Source organism: Podarcis tiliguerta (genome assembly GCF_965153285.1).
Source record: "Podarcis tiliguerta genome assembly, chromosome: 4".
NCBI classification, from domain to species: Eukaryota; Metazoa; Chordata; class Lepidosauria; order Squamata; family Lacertidae; genus Podarcis; species Podarcis tiliguerta.
This window is the reverse complement of record NC_139537.1, coordinates 5,111,291-5,137,721: the sequence shown is the minus strand read 5'-3', so window position 1 is coordinate 5,137,721 and position 26,431 is coordinate 5,111,291. Positions and strand designations below refer to the sequence as shown.

At 48.1% G+C, this 26,431-nt stretch overlaps 2 protein-coding genes across 2 annotated transcripts in view; both read right to left on the bottom strand.

The window, feature by feature from the left end:
- Positions 1–26,431, bottom strand: part of LOC310676834 (tigger transposable element-derived protein 1-like) — a gene marked incomplete at its 3' end in the record, with an annotated part of 1,439,559 nt that overhangs the window by 682,840 nt on the left and 730,288 nt on the right. The gene's annotated exons all lie outside the window — the stretch shown is intronic.
- LOC310676872 (short transient receptor potential channel 2-like) lies at positions 1,527–24,384 on the bottom strand (the record flags this gene model as incomplete). The annotated part of the gene is made up of 15 exons (XM_083439049.1): positions 1,527–3,055; positions 4,054–4,186; positions 6,362–6,431; positions 7,478–7,605; positions 9,374–9,566; positions 11,095–11,187; positions 11,809–11,971; positions 13,311–13,511; positions 15,819–15,993; positions 16,285–16,449; positions 18,977–19,189; positions 20,304–20,996; positions 22,987–23,120; positions 23,223–23,244; positions 24,358–24,384. The coding sequence occupies 15 exons, from the start codon at positions 24,382–24,384 to the stop codon at positions 2,604–2,606; spliced, it is 2,862 nt and encodes a 953-aa protein (XP_083295175.1). The 3' UTR covers positions 1,527–2,603.

The window sequence follows — 26,431 nt, the reverse complement described above, 5'->3', positions numbered from 1 at the left end:
GGGATACTGTAGATAGTTCAGGTCCACATATGCAAATAAGGGATCGAAAGTGACATTCAGTGATAGGATCGTTACAGAAAATGGTTACTGTTGTGTTGTAGTGGAGCTCTATATAAGCAGGCTGGCTGAACCCTTCAGTTCAGTTCCGTTCTGGCCTGTGAATAAACAAGAGCTGTTTGAAGAATCGCTGTGTCGTCTGATATGTTCACCCACAACTTAACAGTCATCATGTTGCCTTGGATATTGCTGATAATTGTTTGCAACACAGGGGTTTAATTGTGTGGTTACTAATTCTAACATGACTTCCAGTCCCTCCATTGTGCTTCCTAAGTTTCATTTTACAGCTGCACACTTAACTTTGTCTCTCCTAAATTATTCTGTTATGTTAATTCTGTAGTTAATTCATGCAGAAATCAATCCAGGCTTCCCAAAGAATTTATGTTGTTACAATGTTCTTTAAAATATTCTCTGCAAATATTCCACTCTCTATTAAATAGTTGATCTGTATGGTCTCGGAATCTTGATGTTAATCTTGCTAGTTCTTCATATTCTAACATTTTATTTTGCCAATCTTGTTTTGAGGGAGTAGAATCTCCTTTCCATACCTTAGCATGCACAGTGTTACTTTTCTAGAAGAAGAGGTGCCAGAACTCACCATGAGCACCTCCCTCATTCTCTTAGGATGGCAGTGGCAGTGCCCATCTGGGAAGAGATGGGACTTGCCTTTTTGAACTCATGGGAAGATTAAACAGCCGTTTTCCAATTTAGGGGACTTCTTATGTGGATGCTGGAAGCAGTGAGATATTCTCTGGACCAAAATAAGAAGACACTACAGGACTTAAACCTCTTGTTGTAGTACACGAATAGGTGGACTCTGGCTTTTGCAGAAAAGAATAACCCACAATATTTATTATTATTATTATTATTATTATTATTATTATTATTATTATTATTTACTTAGACCCTGCCCATCTGGCCCATTCTGGGCAGCTTCCAACAGGAGATTAAAAATACATTAAAACTTCAGTCATTAAAAAACTTCCCTAAACAGGGCTGCCTTCAGATGTCTTGTAAAAGTCAGATAGTTGTCTATTTCCTTGACATCTGGTGGGAGGGAGTTTCACAGGGGGAGCACCACCACCAAGAAGACCCTCTGCCTGGTTCCCTGTAACCTCACTTTTCTTCCCTCATCTTATTGTAAAATTTGACTTTCATGATGTGCTGCTGCTTTTATTTTTCAAAACTGTATGCTCTCTATTTAGAAAATACAGTCTTTGTACCTGCTCCTTGTTTTGTAACTCCCATGTTTTCCTTTTTTTGTTTGTCTGTACTTTTGATTTCACATTAATAAAAAAAGATATTAGCTAAACAAACACCAGACCACAGGAGTGCATATTACCCATAGCATATTTATTAAGTTTTGTTAATAACATCCATTTACTCGATTAATAAATTTAATGTAAAGAAGCTGGACACACACTGCACAATCTGCGCACAAACATGCAGTTATTGTAGTACAATTTGGGGGGGGGGAGGCGCTCCTCTTAGTGACTGTTTGGGGGAATTCTGGCCCCAATGAGGCCTAAAAGCACTTTGTGGCAGTCAAGGAATCTGAGGAAAAAGCCCTGCATCTCTCCAACTCTCCGGTTGCTGGCTTGTGGAGGACAGTCAGGGACTGCCAGAGTAGCACTGGCGTTTTGCAACTGCCACCTCCCTTCGCGTCTTCACTGCGCTGCTTCTAACCCCATCTGGGTAGGCTTCCTCCATTTCACCACCACCTTGACCCAGATGTTTGCACCTCGTAGGTCAGGGGGCAGCCGTTACTGTGGCCTCGTGGAATCTTACTAACCTCCACCTCAAATCTTAAGCAGAATAGAATTCAAAGTGGGTTGAAGGTTTGGTAAAATGCCAATAGCAGGAGTCCGGCTTTGGGGGGGCTTTATAAAGTACAGTGGTACTTCGGGTTAAGTACTTAATTCGTTCCGGAGGTCCGTTCTTAACCTGAAACTGTTCTTAACCTGAAGCACCACTTTAGCTAATGGGGCCTCCTGCTGCCTCAGCGCCGCCGGACCACGATTTCTATTCTCATCCTGAAGCAAAGTTCTTAACCCGAGGTACTACTTCTGGGTTTGCGGAGTCTGTAACCTGCAGCGTATGTACCGGTAACCTAAAGTACCACTGTAGCTCTTACAGTCTTCCCGTTCTGCTCAGAGCTGTCAACTTTCAGATTTGAAAATAAGGGATCAGCAGCCTCACCTGTCCCGGGGAAAGTCTATGGGATATCTAACAATCCGGGATAACAGCAGGAAGCAGCGGGAAATGGTGCTGGAATAAGGGAATTTCCCGCAAAAAAAGGGGGAAGGTTGACAGCTATGGTTCTGCTCAGTAAAGAGCCCTCACGCCAGACAAGTGAAATACACATTCTCTCGCTTGGCAAAGGATGTTGGCTTAAGAAAGGACACTGCGTGGCCCCTTGGACATGTCAGAAACGGGGCAGATTCTACAAGCATGACTCCTCCCTAGGCTGCTATGGAAACGCCACCCTCTACAGCGGATCCCAGCTGAGAATGAAACAGATCCCTCGTCTTTGGAGAGAAGGCAGATCAAGTCTCTGGCTCTCCTACAGGGTTCTCTTCAATTGCCACCTCTACTTCCACCTGGGGTGACCTCTCCTCAGCTTCCACCTCCAGCGGCCTCTCCTCAGCCTCCTCCCCAGGCTGTCTCTCCTCAGCTTCCACCTGGGGCGGCCCTTCCTCAGCTTCCACCTGTTGTCCCTCAGAGGGTTCCTGAGGCAACGGCTTTGCGTCCTCTTCGGCAACGGCCCCATCCTGGGGCAAGGCGGCGTCCGTGGGGGCTGCCTGCTCAGAGCCGCCTGCTCCATTGTCGTAGCTCTGGAAGCTGCTGCGCACCTTCATGATGTACTTGTGCAGGACGCTGGTCCCGTTCAAGGGGTTGTCCGCCGTGCCGTTGTCGGCCACTGTGTGGCGCAGCTGCTTCATGTCGGAGAGGAGGCGCAGCACAGACTTGTTCAGCTCTGTCAGGCGGTTCCCCAGATCTGCGGGCAAAAAGTGTGGGATGTGATCTGTGAGAGGCAGTCAAGTACAACATTCCTAGAGAAGACATGCGAGAGAATATTTGGTCCAGCCAGTGGAAACTTCCTGTTCCTCCTGGCTGGAGCATCCTTCCTTTTGCATGTGATAGAAGGTGGGCCTGTCCAGGTAACAAAAGGACGAGTCATGCAGCACACCTCCCTCTTTTTCACTTCTTCTTCGCTCGACCAGCTTCTAGCTAGGACTGCTCTGCCAGCTCTCAGCTAGCAGAAGCACTGGGATTATTCCCCCATATGGTGTAGATCCACATGTACATATTTGTAACTAAGTCTGCCTTTAGGAATCCAACTGTGAACTGATGAGAGTAAACTTCTTTTATTGACTTTGGGGCAATGGTGGTTGGAAGAGACAGAGGCCTCACAGAAAGAGATACAGGAGCCAAGCAGAAAGGGAGCAGGGAATGCCCGCCAGTTGGTTTGGACTCCCAGAACCTACATCAGAGCTGGCTGGGGCTGATGGAGCTGTGGCTGAGACAGCGGAGGGCACCCGGTGTCAGACTTGTGCACGACCGAGCCACTCCTCTGGTCGAGTCCTCCGATGGTGATTAACGACCTGAGCCTTTGATGAGGCCCCAGGCACGTTCCCATTACGCAGAGTATCCAAGCAGCAGCAGAAAGACGAGAAATATGAGCGACATAGCTTTTAGAGTTTTATTTCTAACTACGCCGACCGAAAAGAATAGACATCCTCTCTCTGTGAAAGCAGAGAGGCAACTGGTACAAAGAAACAGGAAACCAGTAATATCAACATCCGTCTCCCGTGAGACTTCCAACAGTCTGGAATCTCTGGAATGTAAACAGAGTCTTGTGACTCCAAAGCACTGCACAGTGGCAAAACAGAAACCTAACACCCGGTTGCAGACGACTGGCAGGGAGGGTGGTGGGCAAGCCCTTCTGGACATGGCACCCCATCGGGATCCCCCTTCCGAGGCAACACTGCTTACCTTTCCTGCGGCTCTCCTCAAACTCCCGCCGGGCCGTGTCGATATAGCGCTGCACCAGCGCCTTCAGCACTTGGCGCCGGTAGGCAGCGCGGCCCTCCGTGCGCTGGCCGCCCTCATCCGTGGAGGGGTTAGACTGGGGGGCAGAAGGGCAGAGTCAGGGGGTGACAGAGTTCCCAAACGAAACATGACGGGAGGGGGTCACACCTCCCAGAAGGGCCCTGGGGGGAGGCCTGCATCTGGAGGCTAGCAGGCAGGCAGTTGTGGCTGCAAAGCACTCTGCACATGCTTCAGCGTGCCCAGAGAGGCATGGCCTCCGAAATAATTAGTTGAAAAGCAAACAGATGCAATTATTTGAAAAGCAGAATACGGCAGGACATTATAACCAAATACTTGCAGATTAAGTTACATCGTGCAAGAGAATGTATTCAGAAAGGACTCATTCAGGTGTCCTACATGCCAGGAAACGAAATTGTTGTCTAAGGTTGTTAACGAAGAACAACTTGAGGTTTATATACAGCGGCTGCAATTGGGTTGAACCACAGGTGATACACGTTACACGGAAACGGGGAGGATGTTACGCTATTCGGGGAGGATGTTACCCTAACCTTATCAGATGTGTGGACTTGTTGTATGTCACATGTCTGTTTACATTCCAGCACAGCTTGCTGGGAACTTCCGTTTGTGCATAGCTTTTGCTTATGCTGCTTGCTTGGACACAAAGGGGAGAAGACATGTTTTTCACTTTGTCCTGATGCTGAATAAAATGCCTGTAAATACGCTTCACACAGCCTCTATCTGCCCTTCTGTTGCGAAGAGTTCTTTTACTCTGCTGGCTTGCGTGCTCAGCTTCTGGAGGTTTCTGAAGCTCGAGTCGCAGTTACACGCTGATCCAAGGACTGGAGATCGCCCGGCTACTGGCCGGTGGGCTGGAGCCAGCTGGGGGCCTGCCAATTGCCCCCGTTTCCTTGGATGCATCCCAACAATTATGGCACCAGGAGTGCACAGGCTTGTTGGTGCAGCACAGAAGCACTTGACCTAACTGCTTTTTAATTGATGAAACAGTCTTTTATAAATGTCGCTGAATGGAGGAAAAGGGGTCCAAAAGGTAGTGCGTGGAGGAGTCAGGGGGAGGTACGGACCTGACCTCCTGGCAATAGAGTTGCTGCTGTATACTGGGAGGGAGAGTGGAAGGGGCAAGGCAATGGGGAGGTCATTCCTGTGCAAGCTCACCAGCAGGAGCCTCCCCCCCCACACACACAGTGGGGAGGTGAGTCCACCGCTGGGAGGTCAGGTAAGCCACCCTAACCCAAGGTCCATTGCTGTCAGTTCAAGAGGGCCTGTGATGTCATCAGTGTAATAATAAAATTTAAGGTCTTATATATATATGACCCAGAAGCTGTACGCCGGCTCCCTCGGCCAATAAAGCGAGATGAGGGCCGCAACCCCAGAGTCGGTCACGACTGGACCTAATGGTCAGGGGTCCCTTTACCTTTTTATATATATAATAAATGTTCATAAATGTACCAACCAAACACGTACATAGATCAGCACAGGAAGACCGACCTGAAACCATTTTGACTTCCAAGCTGACCAAATGTTTTTCTGCAAAGAGGGAGGAGGTGGAAAAAAAACCTTCCCATTGTCTCAGGAATTGGGTAATCGCCATTTCAAAGGAATGGGCAGATTACCAGGAAAGGCAATCAGATAAGGCATTATCAGATAACCTGGCAGACAGGAAAAACAACAGCATTCAAATTTCTGTTGTAGACCACCTTTTCTGTGATGTAGGTATGATGTTTGTGGGGGGTGGTCTTGGGTTACATGCCTTCTGTGATGTATGTATGATGTTTCTGGGGGTGGCCTTGATCTACAGGGTGGCAATTTCAAAAGTCTTTATAAGGCCTTGGGCGCCATTGTTCTGGCTTCCTCCTCCCTCCTGTGTGTGTGAGGGGAGCACCCTGTTGCAACAGATCAATAAAGATCAGGCTTACTAGCTGCTTTGTTTCTCAATATTCTCTGCTTGGCCTCTGTTATTTTCTCCTACCAATAGGGAACCTATGTAAGGACTCTTGGATACCCCATAAGGGAAAAGGGCAGATTTTGTTCACAACATCAGGGATGCAGAACCCCCACCCCACCCTCTCAACTGCTACTGCCAAGAGGCACTTGTGGGGCGGGGAGTGAGCAGAAGGATTGCATGTCTCCCCCAATCTCCCCAAAAGTTGAGGAAGGGAGCACAGCAGCCCACTGCAAGCAGAGTCCTCAGTGCCAGGAACACCCCCTTGAAACAGCCCCAGAGGGAACTTACAATGGTTGAGATGGGGGGGTATTTCTGCTGGCGCTTTGCTTTGTAACAGCACAAGAAGCGGAAGAGGCCCCTGGGAGAAGATGGGGGGAGAAAGAGGTGAGCCGAGAGGCCTGTGAACAAGGCTGATTGTAATGTTTATTATTATTATTATTACTACTAAATTAACAAAATTTACATACTGTTTATTTGGAAAAAATATATATCCTGTTTTGCAAAAGAGAAACTATTCATCAAGATATTTCAATAGCAGCCAAGATTGAAAACATACTCAGCATCAAAACATAAACAAAATCAGAAATCTTTTTTATTGATTTATTGAATTTATATACCTCCCTATGCCTGGGGGTCTTAGGTTGGTTCACAGAATAAAATCAAGATACAAAACCACAAAATACCTAATAAAAATAAAAACAGTAACCCGATATGCCCCCCCCGCAAAAAAACACATTTTAAAAGGGCATAGGATCTTGAAAGCATTACACATAATAAAAGTTCATTTTAAAATAACATGACTGAATAGCCTTGCCTAGGGGGGAAAAAGTTTGGGGTGGGATCCAGAAATAATGCAATGATAGCTCCCTGCTATTATGGGCTGTCACATTCAAGGACTGGTTCCCGGTAAATGCATAATAATAATAATAATAATAATTTATTATTTATACCCTGCCCATCTGGCTGGGTTTCCTCAGCCGCTCTGGGCGGCTTTCAACAGAATATTAAAATACAATAGTCTGTCAAACATTAAAAGCTTCCCTAAACAGGGCTGCCTTCAGATGTCTTCTAAAAGTCTGGTAGCTGTTTATTTCTTTGACATCTGGTGGGAGGGCGTTCCACAGGGCTGGCGCCACCACCGAGAAGGCCCTCTGCCTGGTTCCCTGTAACTTGGCTTCTCGCAGCGAGGGAACCGCCAGAAGGCCCTCGGCGCTGGACCTCAGTGTCCAGGCAGAACAATGGGGCATTGTGCTTATAAAAGCAACAGTTCTGCAGAGAGGGGGCATGTATAGAACATGCCAGTCCATAAAGTAAGCCAGTCCTCTGCTGCCGAGGGCTAAGTTTAACCCAGAACTATCAGAGTCTCCCCACCTCAAGGGTCTCAGGAGCAGCCGGACAAATTACCTGACGGCGTAGAAGATGGACTTTGGTGACGGGATGATGTTGAAGGGCACTGGCAGCGTCAAGCCTTCTCTGAAGAAAGACAAGTAGAGCTTGGAGCGGGCAAACTTCCACTCCACGTCGGCATCATTCTGAAGAGCACAGGAGAGAAGAGGCGGCAAGGAAGACTCCGGTAAATACGAGGGGAGCTCTTTATTTATCTAGAGCATCTTTGCCCTGCTCTTCAGCCCCGCAAAAAGTCCCCCAGAGGACCTTACAGAAGATCAATAGAACTATCAAGAAGCAAGACAGTGCTCGCCCATATGAATCTGAGAATAGAAGAAGCTAAGGTATCCCTAAAAATATAACTAACAATATCAATAAATGCTGATTGGTTCCATTAAAAAAAATGCTGTTACAAAGACCTGCCTAAACTATATAGTTTTCCAAAAACCAACAACATCTGAAATATAGCCGGATGGTTTCTGGTGAACCTCTACTGGCAGGGAGTTCCACAGGGCACCAAAGTGATGGCCAACCAAATGTCAGAGGGTTACAGGGATCTCAGTGGAGAATATTGAATCAGTCTAAAGCCATTTTTGGCCCAAGTTGTTTAGGGCTTTGTGAACTAACGCAAGTACTTTGAAACCGGCCCAGTAGCAAAAAGACAATCGGCCTGGCTCCACCAGCAGTGGAGTAGCACGTTGCCAGCGATCGGCTCCTGTAAGCAGCCTGGCTGCTGCAATTTGCACGTGTTGAAGCTTCTGGACCCAACACAGGGGCAGCCCCATGGAAAGTGTCTTTCAGTAACCAAGTCTTTATGTCTCCAATGCAAGGACTACCATGGTTAGGCTGGGCCAGTCCAGGAATGGCTGAAGATGATGTATACTAGGGGTGGCATACATAGCCAGGATTCGGGTAGAAATCACTGAAAAGCCTGGGAAAATCCGTACATATGGCAACCCATGCTGGAAGTGTAGATTTTGGCGTATTTCCTTAAAAATAGCTCAAAACTTCATTTTTTTGTGTGTGATTTTTTTGGTGTCAAGATTTTTCACTTTTTGAAATATGTCAACCCTAACTTATACCAGGTGGCGCTGTGGTCTAAACCACAGAGCCTAGGGCTTGCCGATCAGAAGGTTGGCGGTTCGAATCCCTGCGACGGGGTGAGCTCCCGTTGCTCGGTCCCTGCTCCTGCCAACCTAGCAGTTCGAAAGCATGTCAAAGTGCAGGTAGATAAATAGGTACCGTTCTGGCGGGAAGGTAAACAGCGTTTCCGTGCGCTGCTTTGGTTCGCCAGAAGCGGCTTAGTCATGCTGGCCACATGACCCGGAAGCTGTACGCCAGCTCCCTTGGCCAATAAAGCGAGATGAGCGCCGCAACCCCAGAGTCGGTCACGACTGGACCTAACGGTCAGGAGTCCCTTTACCTTTACTTTAACTTATACCAAGTCTGACTAATAGCAGGAAAGGACAGTTGTGCATTATCCATTTGGGGACTGATGGTGGATATGAAATTAGAGATATTTGGGGAATTCCATCAAAAATGGAAATCCCTGCCATTTGCATTCCTGTCAGTAGCCTGAAAATGTTACAGGCGTAATTATTTACCGCACTGACACTTCGCTTCCTTTGAAATATATTAAATAATGAAGGAATGTAAGCTTCAGCCGCAGCAGATAGCAGGATGAATAGCACAGGGTTTAGTGGAAGCTGAACTGTAGCGGAACAGAACTGATTTTGACAAATGCAGAAGAGGAGAGAAATCACAGCCTCCTTACAACCCTAGTGGCAAGTCCCTGGTATGTGTGCCCTATGGAGTGGGGCATTCGCCTGTCCCTTTGTACACCCCAGTCCCGTTCCAGTGCACCTTAAAGGCCACCTCTCGATCCCCTCTCCCACCCCTGGCAGCAGTACTCACCTCAATTTTCTGGAAGCAGTTGGTGATCATGGCAATGAGCATGTTGAGGAGGACAACCACCATGACGATGGTGAAGACCCCATACAGCACCCTCCCCACCAGCTGAGCCATCAGGAACCGGGGCATGTCCACCACATCGTGCTCTTCCATCCCAAGCATGGTCCAGAAGAGGAACTGGAATGTCTCGTTGAAGCTGCATGGGAGAAGGGAGAGCAAGCTGAAACACCTGGGGCAGGGGGAGGGTGACCTCCCCCTACAGCGTTGCTTCTTTACTGCAGTTATATTGTGATAATAATTTTAAGGTCTTAGATATATAATTAATGTTCATAAATGTACCAACCAAGCATGTACATAGATCAGCACAGGAAGACCGACCTGAAACCATTTTGACTCCCAAACTGACCAAATGTTTTCTCTGCAAGGAGGGAGGGGGGTCGGGGAGCCTTCCCACTGTCTCAGGAATTGAGTAATCACCATTTCAAAGGGTGACAATCAGGAAAGGCAATCAGATAAGGCATTATCAGAAAACCTTCCAGACAGGAAAAACAACACTCAAATTTCTGTTGCAGACCACCTTTTCTGTGATGTAGGTATGATGTATCTGGGGGGTGGTCTTGGGCTACACCCCTTCTGGGATGTACGTATGAAGTATGGAGGGGTGGTCTTGAACTCCAGGGCAGGGAATTTAAAATGTATAAGGGCAGGCACACCTTTGTTTGGGGTTCCTCCTCCTTTCCTGCGTGTGAGGGGAGCACCCTGTTGCAACAGATCAATAAAGATCAGGCTTACTAGCTGCTTTACTTCTCAGTATTCTCTGGTTGGCCTCTGTTATTTTCTCCTACCGATAGAGAACCTACAAAAGGACTCTATATGGGCTCTCGGGAACCCCATAAGGGGAAAGCAGCCGGTTTTTTCTTATAACATTCAGAAAACCTCTTTATTCAATATTTATTCAACGTGCATCCTGATCTACTTGCTCAAAGCTTATGTGGAAGTTTGATTATATCCAGTCTTTGCTGGGCGTTCCTTTTTATTTGTTGATTGTGGCATGCTTATAGGAGAATGAGCATCCCGATTTGCTTGTGGGGTGCTTACATGTCTTCCTGTTAATCATTCATTCATCCCACATGATTCAATGCATTCTGCTATCACATTCCAGACTGTGGATTTGTCGCACTAGAACAACAGAGCTCCTGAATTCATTTTAATTCTGCAAACCTAAAGTTCCAGTACACGCTCGAATCCTTCTTGAAAAATACTAATAGCCTGGGGGGCACCCACAGGTGATTCACCAGTTGCCTCTGGCAAAGTTTTGCGATCTGCACATGGTGGTGGCACTGACATTTGATTCTGGATTTTCTCCTGAGACCAAAAAAAGAAGGACTGCAGCCAACCTTGTTTTTCGTACTACAGTCGTACCGTGGAAATCAAACGGAATCCATTCCGGAAGTCCATTTGACTTCCAAAACATTCAAATACCAAACCGCGGCTTCTGATTGGCTGCAGGAATCTCCTGCAGCCAATCGGAAGCCACAGAAGCCCCGTTGGATGTTCGGCTTCCAAAAATAGTTTGCAAACCGGAACAGTCACTTCCGGGTTTGCTGCGTTTGGGAGCCAAAACATTTGGGAACTAAGTTGTTTGACTTCCAAGGTGTGACTGTATACTGATTTCGTGTGAGCTGATTGTGCTTTCTGTAGAAAGTACAAGCAGGCTGGCGTACCTCCCCAGCTTTTCAGACTCTTGGTAGTGGACGTAGATGTTGTTCATCCCACACAAGAAAGCAGTCAAGATGATCATCATGATGAACATGAACCTGGAGAGGGGAAGAAGCACAAGGAACCCAAAAAGCTAATAAGAAGACCTAACACCATCTAAAACAAAGTCAAGAAGATAGAGTGGGTTTAAAATATGTATCTCGGGTGTCCACGGCCCAGGTGAAGAGGTGTGCCTTTAGCATATGATGGAAGCTATTCAATGAGGATACTAGACACACCTCCATGGGGAAGGAATTCCCTGGGGTAGAGCCTGCCCCAGATAAAGCCCTCTCCCAGGCTGCCAAACATCTGAGGGCAGTGGAACTACCAAGAGTGGCCTCTCTGCCCTTCTCAATGGTAGGGAAGGAGGTGTTCTTCTATATATTTGGAGTCATCTGAGTCATTCAGGACAACTATCTCATGACACAGACACAGGCTGCTGCCCCATTCCTGCCAGCTGGGCTTGAGCTTGCTACTCTGGTCTCCTTGCCCAAACAGGTCTCTGCTTCAAACTAGTCATGTCCTATATCGGGACTGCATTCAGGGGCCAAGGTGATGCCCCAGAGACTTGGGAGACATGGGATTCACTGAGAGGGAGAGAAGGCTCAGTGCACTGCAGAGCCAACAAGGATGATGGCAGGGAAAGAGCCTGATTCCCCCACCCCACCCCCCCAAAAAACCTGATCATGTCGTCAATCATCTTGCCAATGGAGATCTGCAGGGTCCCCAAGGTTTCGTGGGCGGGCAAGATGGAAGCCAGGCGGGTGAAGCTCAGCATGCTGGTCACTGCAAACAGCACCTCAGCGATGAACTGGGGGTCTTCAGTGTGCCACTCCTGACGGTCTGGGTCAGAAAGGGGAGGAAGGGTCAGAGAGAAGCAAGGGGCATCTGTGCCGGGTGCAAGGCAGCTTCTCCATGGTGCAAGGTTTATGCTGGTCACAGCCCTGTACCCATGTCTGAAGCCTTTACATTCCAAAGACTCTCTTCTGCAAGCTGGGACCCTCCAGACAATCTGAACTCCCTTCAGCCCCAGTCCATTATTATAGTAAATATTTTTTATTCATTTTCAATTAACCAAAGTACAATGCCAATTCAAATACAAATCAACCACATAGCCAATTATAAAATTTACATGGCCCCTCATGCTTCAAAGTCTAATAATTTGGTTTAATTCTGCTTCCAAACTATTGCTCAGTCCAATTACAATCCAGTCTTGATAAAATCCCTTATACCCCAGCTACAATGATTTAACTTCAATTCATATTAAGACATTTAATAATTTATAAGTTCGCTAGTGAAGTTCTCCTTTCTTCTTCCTGTGTGAGGCATAGTGGTACCTCTGGTTAAGAACTTAATTCGTTCTGGAGGTCCGTTCTTAACCTGAAACTGTTCTTAACCTGAAGCACCACTTTAGCTAGTGGGGCCTCCTGCTGCAGCTGCGCGATTTCTGTTCTCATCCTGAAGCAAGTATCTCGTCCTGAGGTAGTATTTCTGGGTTAGCAGAGTCTGTAACCTGAAGTGTCTGTAACCTGAAGTGTCTGTAACCCGAGGTACCACTGTATTAGTTTTAATCAATTAATCCTTTATGCCTAAAATTATTACTATTATTATATTTTCCTCACACAGTTCCGTTTGTCATTGCAATCCATATCTATACTCCCGACTCCCTTCATCTTCACTTGCTGTATGAATTATTATTAGTAGTAGTATTCTCAGGAGGTTGCCAAGTCATTAATAAAGCCATTGGCTCCCCAACACACACACATACCATCCATTAGATTGAATTTCTGATTTAAATCTGTACGGCCTTGTAGCTTTTCAATTCGGCAGTTTTTGATCTTGTCCCATCATTACCAGCAGGTGTCTGTACATTAATCCTAATTAAATTCTCAATGAACAGAAGAACCGCTGCTTCTTAATGGCAGCATTGGAGGGTTACCAACAGTCGAAGTGCTTTTGCACTCAGCGCCTCCCTGCCTCCAGCACCATGTCAGAGAGAAAGCCAGGTATTTATCTATCATCTATCTATCTATCTATCTATCTATCTATCTATCTATCTATTATCTATCTATCTATCTATCTATCTATCTATCTTCTATCAAACTCACAAGCCGATGCACCTATGGAGTCAATGCCCAATGCAGAAGAAGGAACGAGATCCCAGCTTGTGGGAGGTGCTCACCTGCTTTTGTGTAGTAACGGCATTCTGCAGACTCCTCGTTGTCCAGACAGAAAACACGGCCCTGGAAGAATATCAGGAGCCTGAGGACAAAGGAGGCCAGGTACATGCTGAGCATGACGATGTCCAGGAAGTTCCACCAGTCCAAGAGGTAGCTGCGGAAGCCCTCGATCCAAACCTCTTTGCACTCAAACCAGAAGAAACCTGGAGGAGGAAAGCACAGGGGATCAAAACCCACCACTGGCCACAGCTGGAGGAGGGGCAAGCTTGGCTGGTCCTTGCCATGGCCCAGGGCTCTGGATCCCCATCCTTGGGGGAAGAGGCCAGGGGTTCAGGGGACATCTTGGACTGCAAGGAGGAGTGTGTGTCCTGTAAGCTAGTCTTGACATCTCGGGCTCCTCAGAAGTTGCAGCATCAGGTGGTCTGTGATGCCAGCCCCTCCCTGGCCTGAAGAGGTCACATTGCCTACCAAGTACTCCAGCTTGGAGACCATAGGGGAAACCCAGCCTTAAGAGCTCCTAAAACAGGCTGTGTCTTTTTCGGAGGCTTTGCCCATCAGGGATGGCTGCTCAGAGGAAGCTGCAGTCCTCTTTGAGGCTCCACCTGGGTTGTCCAGCTGCTGAAGCAACATTCAAGCCTGCCTTCTCCAACTTCCAGCCTAGGCTCCCCTGAAAACTATCCAGAGGGCAACCTACCTTGCTTCTTTGCCTTTTTGGTTTTGACCTCTGCCTTGCCTGATATTGCCTATTTGGGATGACACTCTGGTCTGACTTTGCCCTGCTGGAACCTGACCTGACTCTGTTTCTTGAACCTGGAAGTGGTCCCAGTGGTATGTGAGCTGGTGTCCCTGACTTGGCCAGAACTCCATCACCCAGCTGGGACTACTGCCAGGGGCAGAACATCTGTCAACCTCTGATGCCTCTTCTCAATCTCTTTTTCTCCACTTAAGCTTACCCTCTTTGTCTCTGTTTGCCCATAATGCTAAGGCCACGGTTTCTTCAGACTAACAATGGTTTGTCTGAATGGGAATACCCAGCCCTGAATGTGCGTAGCCAGCCCAATCCATTACTTGTTTCCTGGCAGCAAACCACGATGTGAAGCCACCATTATTTTTTGTTGGCCTATAAACTGTAGCTTGTTAAACTTGTGGCCTTTAAAATAATATTCATCAGCTGGTCTGTTCTGTATGGCATAAGGCAGGGATGTCCAACCAGTCGACCGTGATCAATAGGTTGATACCCGGGTGATAGCAGTTAATCGCAGGCTCATTTTCCTCTGTGGGGGGCAGGGGGGAGAGAACATCCGCCCCCGCCCCCTCGCTCTGTCCTTCATTTGCAGACGATTGAAAAAACGGAAAACAGAGTTATCGCTGCATGCTTTATTTTTTGGTGTGCGATTTATGGCCTAGCCCCACCTAAAAAAAGCAAAATAATGTTGCCCCCCCCACACAAGTTTTTTATTCTGGAAGTAAATTGCAGTCTCTTGGGAGTTGGACATCCCTAGCATACAGGAATTGGGTCTTTAGTGTGGTAACCTATTCTCTGCAACTTGAACCCGACACACATCAGGCAGATGCCATTTCTATTGTTTTTTTTCAGTGCCTGCTGAACTCTTTCCTTTTACAAGAAGAAGAAGAAGAAGAAGAAGAAGAAGAAGAAGAAGAAGAAGAGGAGGAGGAGGAGGAGGAGGAGGAGGAGGAGGAGAAGGAGGAGTTTGGATTTGATATCCCGCTTTATCACTACCCGAAGGAGTCTCAAAGCGGCTAACATTCTCCTTTGCCTTCCTCCCCCACAACAAACACTCTGTGAGGTGAGTGGGGCTGAGAGACTTCAGAGAAGTGTGACTAGCCCAAGGTCACCCAGCAGCTGCATGTGGAGGAGCGGGGAAGCGAACCCGGTTCCCCAGATTATGAGTCTACCGCTCTTAACCACTACACCACTCTTTTAAGCAGAGATCTTTACCAGGACAACACATAATAGCCCACACAGAGTGTGGGACTGAGGGATCTGGGTGTCAGGAGCTTATCCTACACTCAAGTAGGACCCTGGCAGAGACACATGCCCAACTGGCATGTTCCCTCCCTCCTGGTCGATGGTTTGGGAGCTTCAAAAGCTTTCTTTAGCCCAAACATCACAGCGACCAATGCCAACAGACATTGGCAAACTTAGGAATACACAGAGCTCAGCAACTCAGCATTTTGGCTAATCTACTTTATTTACATATAAACACACATGGAGCACTGCAACATGGCTCCCTCTCTCTCCAGCATGACAGCAAAGAGAAAAAGGACAATAGTTCCACTTGATGGAACACAGTGACACAAACAGCCTGTCTCCATCACTTGCCACTCTATTGAGTCCAAACATATACAGAGATGTGAGAGACATCAATCCCATGACTGCAATCATGGAGCAGGAATTCTAACACCGGGTTGCCCTCAAGGTGGTAGTGGAGAATTATCTCCTGCCCACATCCTTGCCTTCCCCTGCCTGTCTGCTCTGGGCCACAGACCTGCCACCCATATCATGTGCAGCGACGTCTCCCACATGTCCTGGTTCCGCCCCGAAAAGGTCTCGCTGTTGTGCTCCAGCACCAGGGACTCTGCCAGCAGGAAGACCAGGAACCAGACATACGAGGCCGAATGCAGAAGGAACTTGATCACGGGGATCTTCAGCATTTTGCCAAACTGAGGAGGAATGAGATCACACACAGTGAGTTACACAGAGTGTTTTAAAGAGGGGGCACACACACCACGGTCGTACATCAGCCCCCCCCCCAAAAAAGCTGATGCCCCTAGGTGTTTTGGGAATTGTAGTCTAAATTTTAATGTATTTTTAATTTTAATTTATTTTAAATCTTTTGTTGGAAGCCACCCAGATTGGCTGGGGAAACCCAGCCAGATGGGCGGGGTATAAATAATAAAGCTGATCTGTCTGTTGTGGAGGCCGAGAAAGGAGCCCGGCCACGAACCCCTCACCTTGGATTTGGGGGCCACGTAGTAGACGAGGCAAAGGAAAGGCATCCCCATGAAGATGGAACAGGAGACGAAGACCTTCCAAAGCGAAGTGCTGCCCCTCCAGCTCTGCAGACTCCCGCACCAGATGGACGACAGCACTTGCTGGCAGATGGGGTGGGCGACAAACTGCGGGGAGGGGAATTGTCAGTTTGCATTTCTTAGTGCAGAAAGCATTGATCTGATGTGCAGAGATCTTTCCTATTCTAATTAATTCTTTTTTAAAAAAAATATTCAATTTTATTTTTCATTCATTACACACATCTCATATCCATGACATTTTCTATGCATTCCTCTCTCCCACTCCTCCTAGGCTTCCCCCAACTTCCGCTTCTGAGTTGTTTCACCCACTTTGCTCCCTCCTAAAAGAAAAATTACCAATAACATATTTATACAATAACATCTAACCTAAAAACATAAAGATGAAAATAAGTACACGATATTTCTCTATCTTCTACACATTTTCTAATACTAATGATGTGAATGTAAATTCTGCCATCAAGTCTTTTGTTGTTGTTGTTGTCTTTTTCTCGTAGTCTGTCTGTCATTTTTGCCAGTTCTGCAGAACTGGCGTATTCTAATTAGTTCAAGAGGGTTCTGGCCTCTTCTCTGTGTGAAAGAAACAAGCAGAAGGTTCATCGTATTTGGGTTATTCCTTCAGAGAAGCCGAGTACAGCTGGCTTAAACTGGTTCTCTTACCTATTCTGTTAAGGTGATGCTGACTATAAAAGTAAGGTCAGAAGGAGCCTGGGTTTCACTTTCTCTGTCTCTTTCTATATCTTTTCCTTCTGGTGTGCTATTCTGTACACAGTATGCTTAGTGTTAAATTTTAGTATCTTATTATAAGTTGTGGTAAGTTTCAGTAAATGGGACGCGGGTGGCGCTGTGGGTTAAAGCCTCAGCGCCTAGGGCTTGCCGATCGAAAGGTCGGCGCTTTGAATCCCCACGGCGGGGTGCGCTCCCGCTGTTCGGTCCCAGCGCCTGCCAACCTAGCAGTTCGAAAGCACTCCCGGCTGCAAGTAGATAAATAGGGACCGCTTACTAGCGGAAAGGTAAACGGCGTTTCCGTGTGCGGCTCTGGCTCGCCAGATGCAGCTTGTCACGCTGGCCATGTGACCTGGAAGTGTCTTCGGACAGCGCTGGCCCCCGGCCTCTTGAGTGAGATGGGCGCACAACCCTAGAGTCTGTCAAGACTGGCCCGTACGGGCAGGGGTACCTTTACCTTTACCTTAAGTTTCAGTTAAGTCTGCTGCAACTGGATTTCTTATGGACTGTGCCACTCCTGAATGTATTGAATTTGGGACCATTCTGCTCATCTGCCTTCAGTAGCAGTAAAGCTCTGCTGGAAGAAATACATTTGCCTCTGGTCTTTTTTGGGAATCCTGCAACGTGTTTAAGTTTTTACTCTGCTAACTATACATTGGAGTTCTGCTCTGGATCAATATTGAGTAGAATTCATGACAGAAATAAGATGAAAAGGTCTCTCCTGGTTCAAAGCCAGGGGTAGGCAACCTAAGGCACAATCGCCTTCTCAGTCCGGCCTGCGGATCGTCCGGGAATCAACGTGTTTTTACATGAGTAGAATGTGTGCTTTTATTTAAAATGCATCTCTGGGTTATTTGAGGGGCATAGGAATTCGTTCATTTTCCTCCCCCAAAAATATAGTCCAGCCCCCCCCCCCCCATGGTCTGAGGGACGGTGGACCAGCCCACGGCTGAAAAAGGGATCTGCGGTTCCTCAGCTTTTCCATTGCTGTTTAGGGTCTCATTAAGAATGGCTCTGAAAAACGCTTAATGGTTTACAGTGGTACCTCAGCTTAAGAACAGCCCTGTTTACGAACAATTCGGTTTACAAACTCCGCAAAACTGGAAGTAGGGTCCCGGTTTGCAAATTTTACCTTGGTCTAAGAATGGAATCCGAACAGTGGAAGGGCACCTGCGGTGGGAGGTCTCATTAGGGAAAGCGTGCCTCAGTTTAAGAACGGTATCAGTTTAAGAACGGACTTCCAGAACGGATTAAGTTTGTAAACATAGGTACCACTGTATATGGCCAGTATAAGCGTGAGATGGACACCAACACAAGAGGCAGAATGGACTTTTGAATAAGGTTGTTGGTTTATGAAAGGCAAGACAGATAGATATACTGGGGTCTTAAAGGTGCTTGGGGCAGTTTCTGAAGACTTCTCCACTGTGGCCAACCAGATGAGGCTAGGAAACCATGAGAAGATTACAAGCAATAGCTCTCTCAAACCTGATTCCTCACATTTCGGCAACCCCTCCTAGATCAGGCCAATGGCGGATCCAGTCTCACAGTGGCCAACCAGGTGCCCCCCAAGGGAAGTCCACAACCAGAACGCAAGTGCCATGGCATCTTTGACAACGGAAAATGCTGCTGGCCATTGTGGCTGGCAGTATGTGAGACCCCCTGCCCACCGCAAGACCTTCCTTCCACCAGCAGCAGACACTGGTAATATGGTGCCCTAAGGACAAAATTTGGAACCCTCCCCCCTCTCCATTCTGCGCATACTCTCAAGCGTGCCACGCCATAGTTTTGTACCCCCTTGGCTTGGCGCCCTGTGCAGGAGAACGGCCCACACTGCCTTAAATCCGGCACTGCTCCCTTCTACCCCCAGACCATGTTCCTCTGACAAGCTCACCCGCTTCTGGTTGTAGTTGACAGCCAGGCGAAGTCTTGCCAAGTTGGGGATGCCCTCCTCGAAGGCCTGGTCATCGAAGTCCTCCTCTTCCTCATCATTCGAGGAATCTGCCACGTCATTCAAGACGGCCGTCACCTCGCTCTGGTTGCGGCACATTCCCAGCAGCTCAAAGGCAAACTCCTGGCACAGCTGCTCCAGGGCCAGGTACTCGGGCTGGACGGGAGGACAAGGACAAGGCAGCGTCAAGGAAGGAAGGGTCTGGCTCCGACTCGGAAGGGCAGCACAAGGGCCCACCCCAATTCTGAAGAGAACGGCTTTTCGGTGTGCAGAATCTGAATTGCCCAGATGCATAGTGTGGTCTACATGGACTCCCCACCCCAACTCCTTCCTCTAAAAAGAGTTAGGCTTGTGATGTGAATATTGTGGAATTAAAATGCAATGTCAGTGTCAGGGCTGAGGAACAACCGGTGGCCTTCCAGATGTTGTTGGACTCCCAGCCCACATGGCCTATGTTCAGGGATCATGGGAGTTGTGGTCCACCAGTACCTGGAGGGCCGTAGATGTTCCCCACCTTGACCTACTGTCAGGCTTTGGGGAATCAGATCCCTGCCTCGGTGGCAGTAAATAAGCAGATCAAACGAAAAGAGCATTCTTACCAATTTACCGTAGATTCCGGCGTATTAGGTGACTGGGTGTATAAAACGACCCCCTGGATTGGCAGCTGCCAATTGGGGGGGGTCGACTTATACGCCCAGTCTTATGCGATGCTTAGCCAGCTTTGCTGGAGCCCACCGTCCGCTGCCGCTGCCCAGCGAACCCATACCCGACATATAAGACGACCCCCAACTTTTTAGAGGATTTTCCAGGGTAAAAAAGTCGTCTTATACGCCAGAATCTATGGTATTTAGTAATCACAGCAAGTGACAAAGGAAGCCATATCTTTCTAGAAATGGCGTGGCTTCTAGTAGAGGCTCACCCCCTCAGTCCACATTAATCTAGATCACTCCAACATTGGTTAATCTGAGCTTGTTGCCACTGCGCTCTCTGTTCTATCACTCTCAAAGCCCGCCTAGTCGTGGGCGAAGGGGGGTCAGGAATGCCATCCAAGGACACTGAATGTGCCAGCTGTCTCTCTCTCCTGGTATTTTCTAGCTGTTCCTCACCCAGTATTTCCCAGATTTCTCCCTCTGTACTATGCCCCTCTGCAAACCGCTGTTCTAAATCAACACTGTCCTCCTGCCCTTGGGAAGGTTTGGTGGGGGCTTCCCACCATTCCTCCTCAGTCTAGCCCCTGACACCTACAAGGTGGGTTCGGCCAGAGACAGACCTTGAATTCGGGCTCCTTCTTGGAGAGGCGCTTGAGCTCTCGGCTGAGCTTGAAGGCCGTCAACATGGCGTCTTCGCTGGCGATGGAGAGGTGCGCCCGGCTGGCGATGCCCTTGTAAGTGTTGATGCGAGAAAGCGAGAACTTGAGCAGGTCAAACTTGCGGCCGTTGGAGCACTCCAGGCAGGAGCACGAGACCTTGTGCGGCCCCGGGATGGCGTGGCCTTTCTTCATCAGCATGTCCACGATTTCGTAGAGGTCCTTCTCGCAAGCCAAGGTGAGGGGCGTCACGCCCGGGGCGAAGCGGGAGTTGTCGATGGAGTTGTCAAACAAGGCCGAGGAGAAGGACTTGATGTCCATCTTGCGGCCTTTCTCCTGGTCCAGGCGGTCCAGCAGCAGCTTGACCACGGTGGGCTGGTTGGTATCCACGGCAACCAGCAAGGCCTCGTGGATCTGGCGGAAGTCAAACTTGACAATGCGCAGCAGCGTCTTGGTGATCTCCTCGCCGCCCGTGCGGATGGCCAGGTTGAGAGCCTCTCGCCACGCCCGGTCCTCGGCCTCATCCAGCTGCCTCAGGATCCCGTCGCTCACCTGCAGCAGCTGCTGGACCTTCATCAGCTGCCCGTCTTGGATGGCGTTGAGGAGGCCTTCCGGGAACTTCAACTTCTTGTTCACGATTTCTTTCCAATCGGGTTGCTAAGGGGGTGGATGGAAAGACAACAAGGGTCAATCTCTTTCCCCCCGTTTATTTATTTATACTTTTCAAGTTTATACATTTCACTAATTTTATACATTTCACTAATTTTACAATCATTTTGACATTTCAAAACTTAACTTCCTTCACCCTGTTTCTGCGGTTTCTTAAATTTACTTTTAATATCTTCTGCATATCCAAATTAACTTAATTTGCTCATTTATTTCATCTTCTTTAAATACATAGAATATGTGAATTCTCTAATGTTATCTATTCCTTCAACCAACAAAGACAGGGAAAAACCTCCTCTTTCTTTTGCATCTATCAATATTATATTTTTTTTATTCCCGGTTTTTCCCCTTGCCAAATATATTAAGAAATATCTTTTTGCCATGCATTGAAACAATCTGTCTTGCCAATCACCGAAATCGATTGAAACAAAAATAACAGTAATACAGTCATCTTTATAGTCAACACTCTACCGAATAGTGAAAGATTTTTAGCTCAAGACCACACCACCCCCCAATGCGTCATACATACATCACTGAAGAGGCGGTCTACAGCAGAAAACCTGTCTGCCAGGTTACCTGAGAATGATCACTGATTGCATTATCTGGGCAGTCTGGCGTATTCTTTGTGATGATAAGTACTCAGTTCCTGAACCCAGGTCACAGGCTCACCCTATTCCTACACAGATAAGCCCTTAAGACAGGATTTATGAGCACAGAGACAATGGGGAGATATTCCCATTTCCTTTCTCCTTGCAGAGAAACATTTGAAGTCAATTTGGGAGAAACAAAATGGTTTCAGGACTTTTCCTGTACTGCTTCAGACATGTGGTTTATATATTTGTGTATGTGTTTGCCTGGTACATTTATTTTATACCTTAGGCCTTATAATTCTCCTAACACTGGGAAGGAGCAGGTCTGGAAGCAGAGGGGCTGAAGGCAGGAGCAGGGGGCTGGGTGAGGGGTGTCCTCACCCAGGAAACAAGGAAAAGAGGAGGTGGTCTAGCACATGCGGCACCCTTGTTGCTGGGAAAGATGGAGGGCACAAGGAGAAGGGGACGACAGAGGACGAGATGGCTGGACAGTGTTCTCAAAGCTACCAGCATGAGTTTGACCAAACTGCGGGAGGCAGTGGAAGACAGGAGTGCCTGGCGTGCTCTGGTCCAGGGGGCCACAAAGAGCCGGACACAACTAAACGACTAAACAACAACAACAACAAACCTGCCTTGGCTGATATAGAAATGTAAAAGGTAAAGGTGAAGGGACCCCTGACCATTAGGTCCAGTCATGGTCGACTCTGGGGTTGCGGCTCTCATCTCGCTTTACTGGCCGAGGGAGCTGGCGTACAGCTTCCGGGTCATGTGGCCAGCATGACTAAGCCGCTTCTGGCGAACCAGGGCAGCGCACGGAAACGCCGTTTACCTTCCCGCCGGAGCGGTACCTCTTTATCTACTTGCACTTTGACATGCTTTCGAACTGCTAGGTGGGCAGCAGCAGGGACTGAGCAGCGGGAGCTCACCCCGTCGCGGGGATCTGAACTGCCGACCTTCTGATCGGCAAGTCCTAGACTCTGTGGTTGAACCCACAGCACCACCCGCAGTAGCATACAAATTAAAAGTGTAATGAAAAAACCTAACACTGCTCTCAGAAGGGACGGATACGTGGGGAAGGGGATGGAGAGCAGATGATTGGAGATTTCACAGCGAGGGAAACTGATGCTGACATCTGGATCTTGATTCAGACCTTTTCGGCTCTGTGTCCAGCAGTGCTGCAGATACCGGGCTCCCACCAGATGGCACTTAGAACAAACCTTTTCTGGACAGATGTCCAGCCTGCCAGCCAGGTGTCATCGGCACCCGGTTGGCAAAAGCTGCATTAGGGGGCCGTGTTTATTTCCTGCAACTTCTCGCATCACAAAAGGCGATGGAAAGAACCAAACCGGCCCAGGTGGTTTCCCTGCCTCCCCAGAGCCACAACTCATTACCTCTTCGGTAATTAAGTCCCTCGCTTTCCAAGTGCCATTTCCATTTCCCCTCTTGGCTGCGCCCGATTGAATTCGCAAGCAGTTGCCTTGGCACAGGAGGGCCAAATGGATTTGAAAATGAGTCCCTGGGGAAGCTGCTTGTTGAGGAAGAAGGCAAGGGGGGTGGGGCTTGCTGACAGCCACTCGGAAAAGGCCCAGGTAACAAAGCTAAGAAGGCTGCATCTGGAGTGGAGCACCTCCCTTGCTATCCGAAGAGGCCTGCAGGGCGCCCAAGAGGCATTATCCGGGTGGGGGATACCAAAGGATAGAGAGTTGCCGCATCAGGGTTTGCATTGCTGCCGACCATTTAGCACCCGAGAGTAAATGGCAGTGCAATGGAGAGGGAGCCTTCGTGCAGGATGGCTAAAAAGCGAAACTGCAGGACCTCTGTGACTCTTGCTTTATATATATATATATATATATATATATATATATATATATATATATATATATAATGATTTTATACTACAAAAAATAATACAACCATACTACCACAAAATACAATTGAGAAATAAAAATTACGTACATCAATACTTTGGTATTTGTTATTTACCATCTTATTTCCTCCCAAACATCCCATACAAAACACACACACACACACAAAATAATGATAACAATGAAAATAAATATTTCCCCCCTTTTATCTTACAAAATCTTTTCTTCAAATCTGACTTCCTTTCAAGTCCCTTCGCATATGTCTTATCTTATAACTGAATGTGGATAACAATTAAGGATTTATTGTTTTCTGAATATATTGGAAATTTTATATAGAAAGGTTTATTGTTTTGTGCACATTCAAAGGACCCCTGTGACTCTCCCCCAGAGCCCAAGGGCAGGAGGAGCCGGGCATTGAAGCAGGAGGGAGTAGGATGTGGGAGCAGGAGAGACAGGAAAGGAAGCAGAAACAACTGTAAGAGTTTTTTGCTCTATAAGACTCACTTTTTCACTCCTAAAAAGTAAGGGGAACTGTGTGTGCGTCTTATGGAGCGAATGCAGGCTGCACAGCTATCCCAGAAGCCAGAACAGCAAGAGGGATCACTGCTTTTGCTGCACAGAGATCCCTCTTGCTGTTCTGGCTTCTGAGATTCAGATTCCCCCCCCCCCCCTTGTTTTCCTCCTCCAAAAACTAGGTGCGTCTTGTGGTCTGGTGCGTCCTATAGAGCGAAAAATACGGTAATTCCTTGGATTGGCACCAAGGTCTGCAGGAGTTGCAGTCCAGCAACTACTGGACAGTAGTTCAGACAATCTTAGTAGAGAAGCCGACAGCAAGGAAGCATACATGTCTGTATGTACATACATGAAAAGTGTTGTGGAGCCCCGCTCTGCACTCACCGCGATTCCATCGAACTCCAGTGCCATCTTGCCCGGGGCAGAAGTGCCAGCTCCTTACAGGTGTGTCTGGCAAAGGATGCTCCAGGTCCTTCTCCTTCCAGCAGAACGAAACCAGGGAAGGCCTGGCTGAAAAGAAGGTGTCCGGCTTCTCCTCCAGGCTTTCCTCTCCAGCCCTCTGCCTGTGCGGATCTCTTGTTTTTCCCTGGCAGGGGCAGGAGCAGGCAGGAGCGCAGCGGGACCCACCTGCCAACCCCCCAGGGGGCTGGGTTGCCACATGAACGCCATGGGCAGCCTCCAGCAAGGCCTCACCCTGCTCCCCCAGGAGCCTGGGCTGTTTGTCACCGCAGCCGGTTCCTGCTCTCAGCTCCCTCCTCCCTCCCTCCCTGCCTCTCTCCCTTTGCACATCTGCCCTGATAGCCCCCAGCTCCTTCCTTCTCTCAGGCCAACATGGAAAAGAACTGGGGTGGCAGAAAGGGGGACGGCTGGGGAATGGAGCCTTGAACGGACGGCGCAATTCTCTCCTTTCGTGATTTCCTTCCCAGGTAATTCACCAGGTGGGTTGTGGTCAATTCAGCTTCTGTTCAGTCTCCCCCGCCCCACCCCCCAGTCATTTGGGGCTTGCTTTATTAAAGAGAGGGGCGCAGGTGGTGCTTTGGGTTAAACCACAGAGCCTAGGGCTTGCCGATCAGAAGGTCGGTGGTTTGAATCCCCGCGACAGAGTGAGCTCCTGTTGCTCGGTCCCTGTTCCTGCCAACCTAGCAGTTCAAAAGCACGTCAAAGTGCAAGTAGATAAATAGGTACCACTCCAGCGGGAAGGTAAACAGCGTTTCCGTGCACTGCTCTAGTTTGCCATGCTTAGTCATGCTGGCCACATGACCCGGAAAAACTCTCTGTGGACAAATGTCAGCTCCCTTGGCCAGTAAAGCGAGATGAGCGCCGCAACCCCAGAGTCGGCCATGACTGGACCTAAAGGTCAGGGGTCCCTTTACCTTTATTAAAGAGAAGAGTGTGTTCTTCATCAAGGAAATGTTTTCTCCCCCTCTCATAATACAGTGGTACCTCAGGTTAAGTATTTAATTCCTTCCGGAGGTCTGTTCTTAACCTGAAGCCCCACTTTAGCTAATGGGGCCTCCTGCTGTTGGCGTGCCGCTGGAACCCGATTTCTGTTCTTATCCTGAAGCAAAGTTCTTAACCTGAAGCACTATTTCTGGGTTAGCGGAGTCTGTAACCTGAAGCGTATGTAACCTGAGGTACCACTGTACTAGAGACCAGCGGGGCCATCCAATTAAACTGAATACTGGAAGATTCAGAGGGAGGAACCTCACACAGCACGCAATGGAACTGTGGAACTCACTCCCGCAGCAAGCACTGCCGGCCTCCAATGTGGTAATGGCTTCAAGCACCATGGGCTGGTGTTACAAGAATTCTAAGTTCTCAAATATAAATGTTCATAAACGTACAAGGCAATCACATACATAAGTATATAAACCACATGTCTGAAATAGTACAGAGCAGTCCTGAAGCCATTTTGACTCTCCCAAATTGACCTCAAATATTACTCTGCAAGAAGGAAGGAAATGGGAAAGGCTCCCCATTGTCTTTTGCTTACCTGTCTGAAGGGCTTATTTGTGTGTGAACAGGGTGAGCCTGTGACCTGGAGTCAGGAAGTAAAGTATTTGCCATCACAAAAGAATGGCCAGGCTGCCCAGGTAAAGCAATCAGTGAACATTATCAGGTATCCTGGCAGACAGGATTTCTGCTGTAGACCGCCTCCTTCTGTGATGTATGTTTTAGGCGGTGGTCTTGAGAGACAGGGTGGGCAATTTCAAAAGTCTATATAGGGGCTTGCGCATCATTGTTCTGGGTTCCTCCTCCCTCCTGTGGGGGGGGGGGGGAGGGGTGTGCAACAGTTCATAAAGATCAGGCTTACTAGCTGCCTTGCTTCTCAATATACCGTATATACTCGAGTATAAGCTGACCCAAATATAAGCCGAGGCACCTAATTTTAGCACAAAAAACGGGGAAAACTTATTGACTTGAGTATAAGCCGGTTCACCACACCACAAACCTGGTG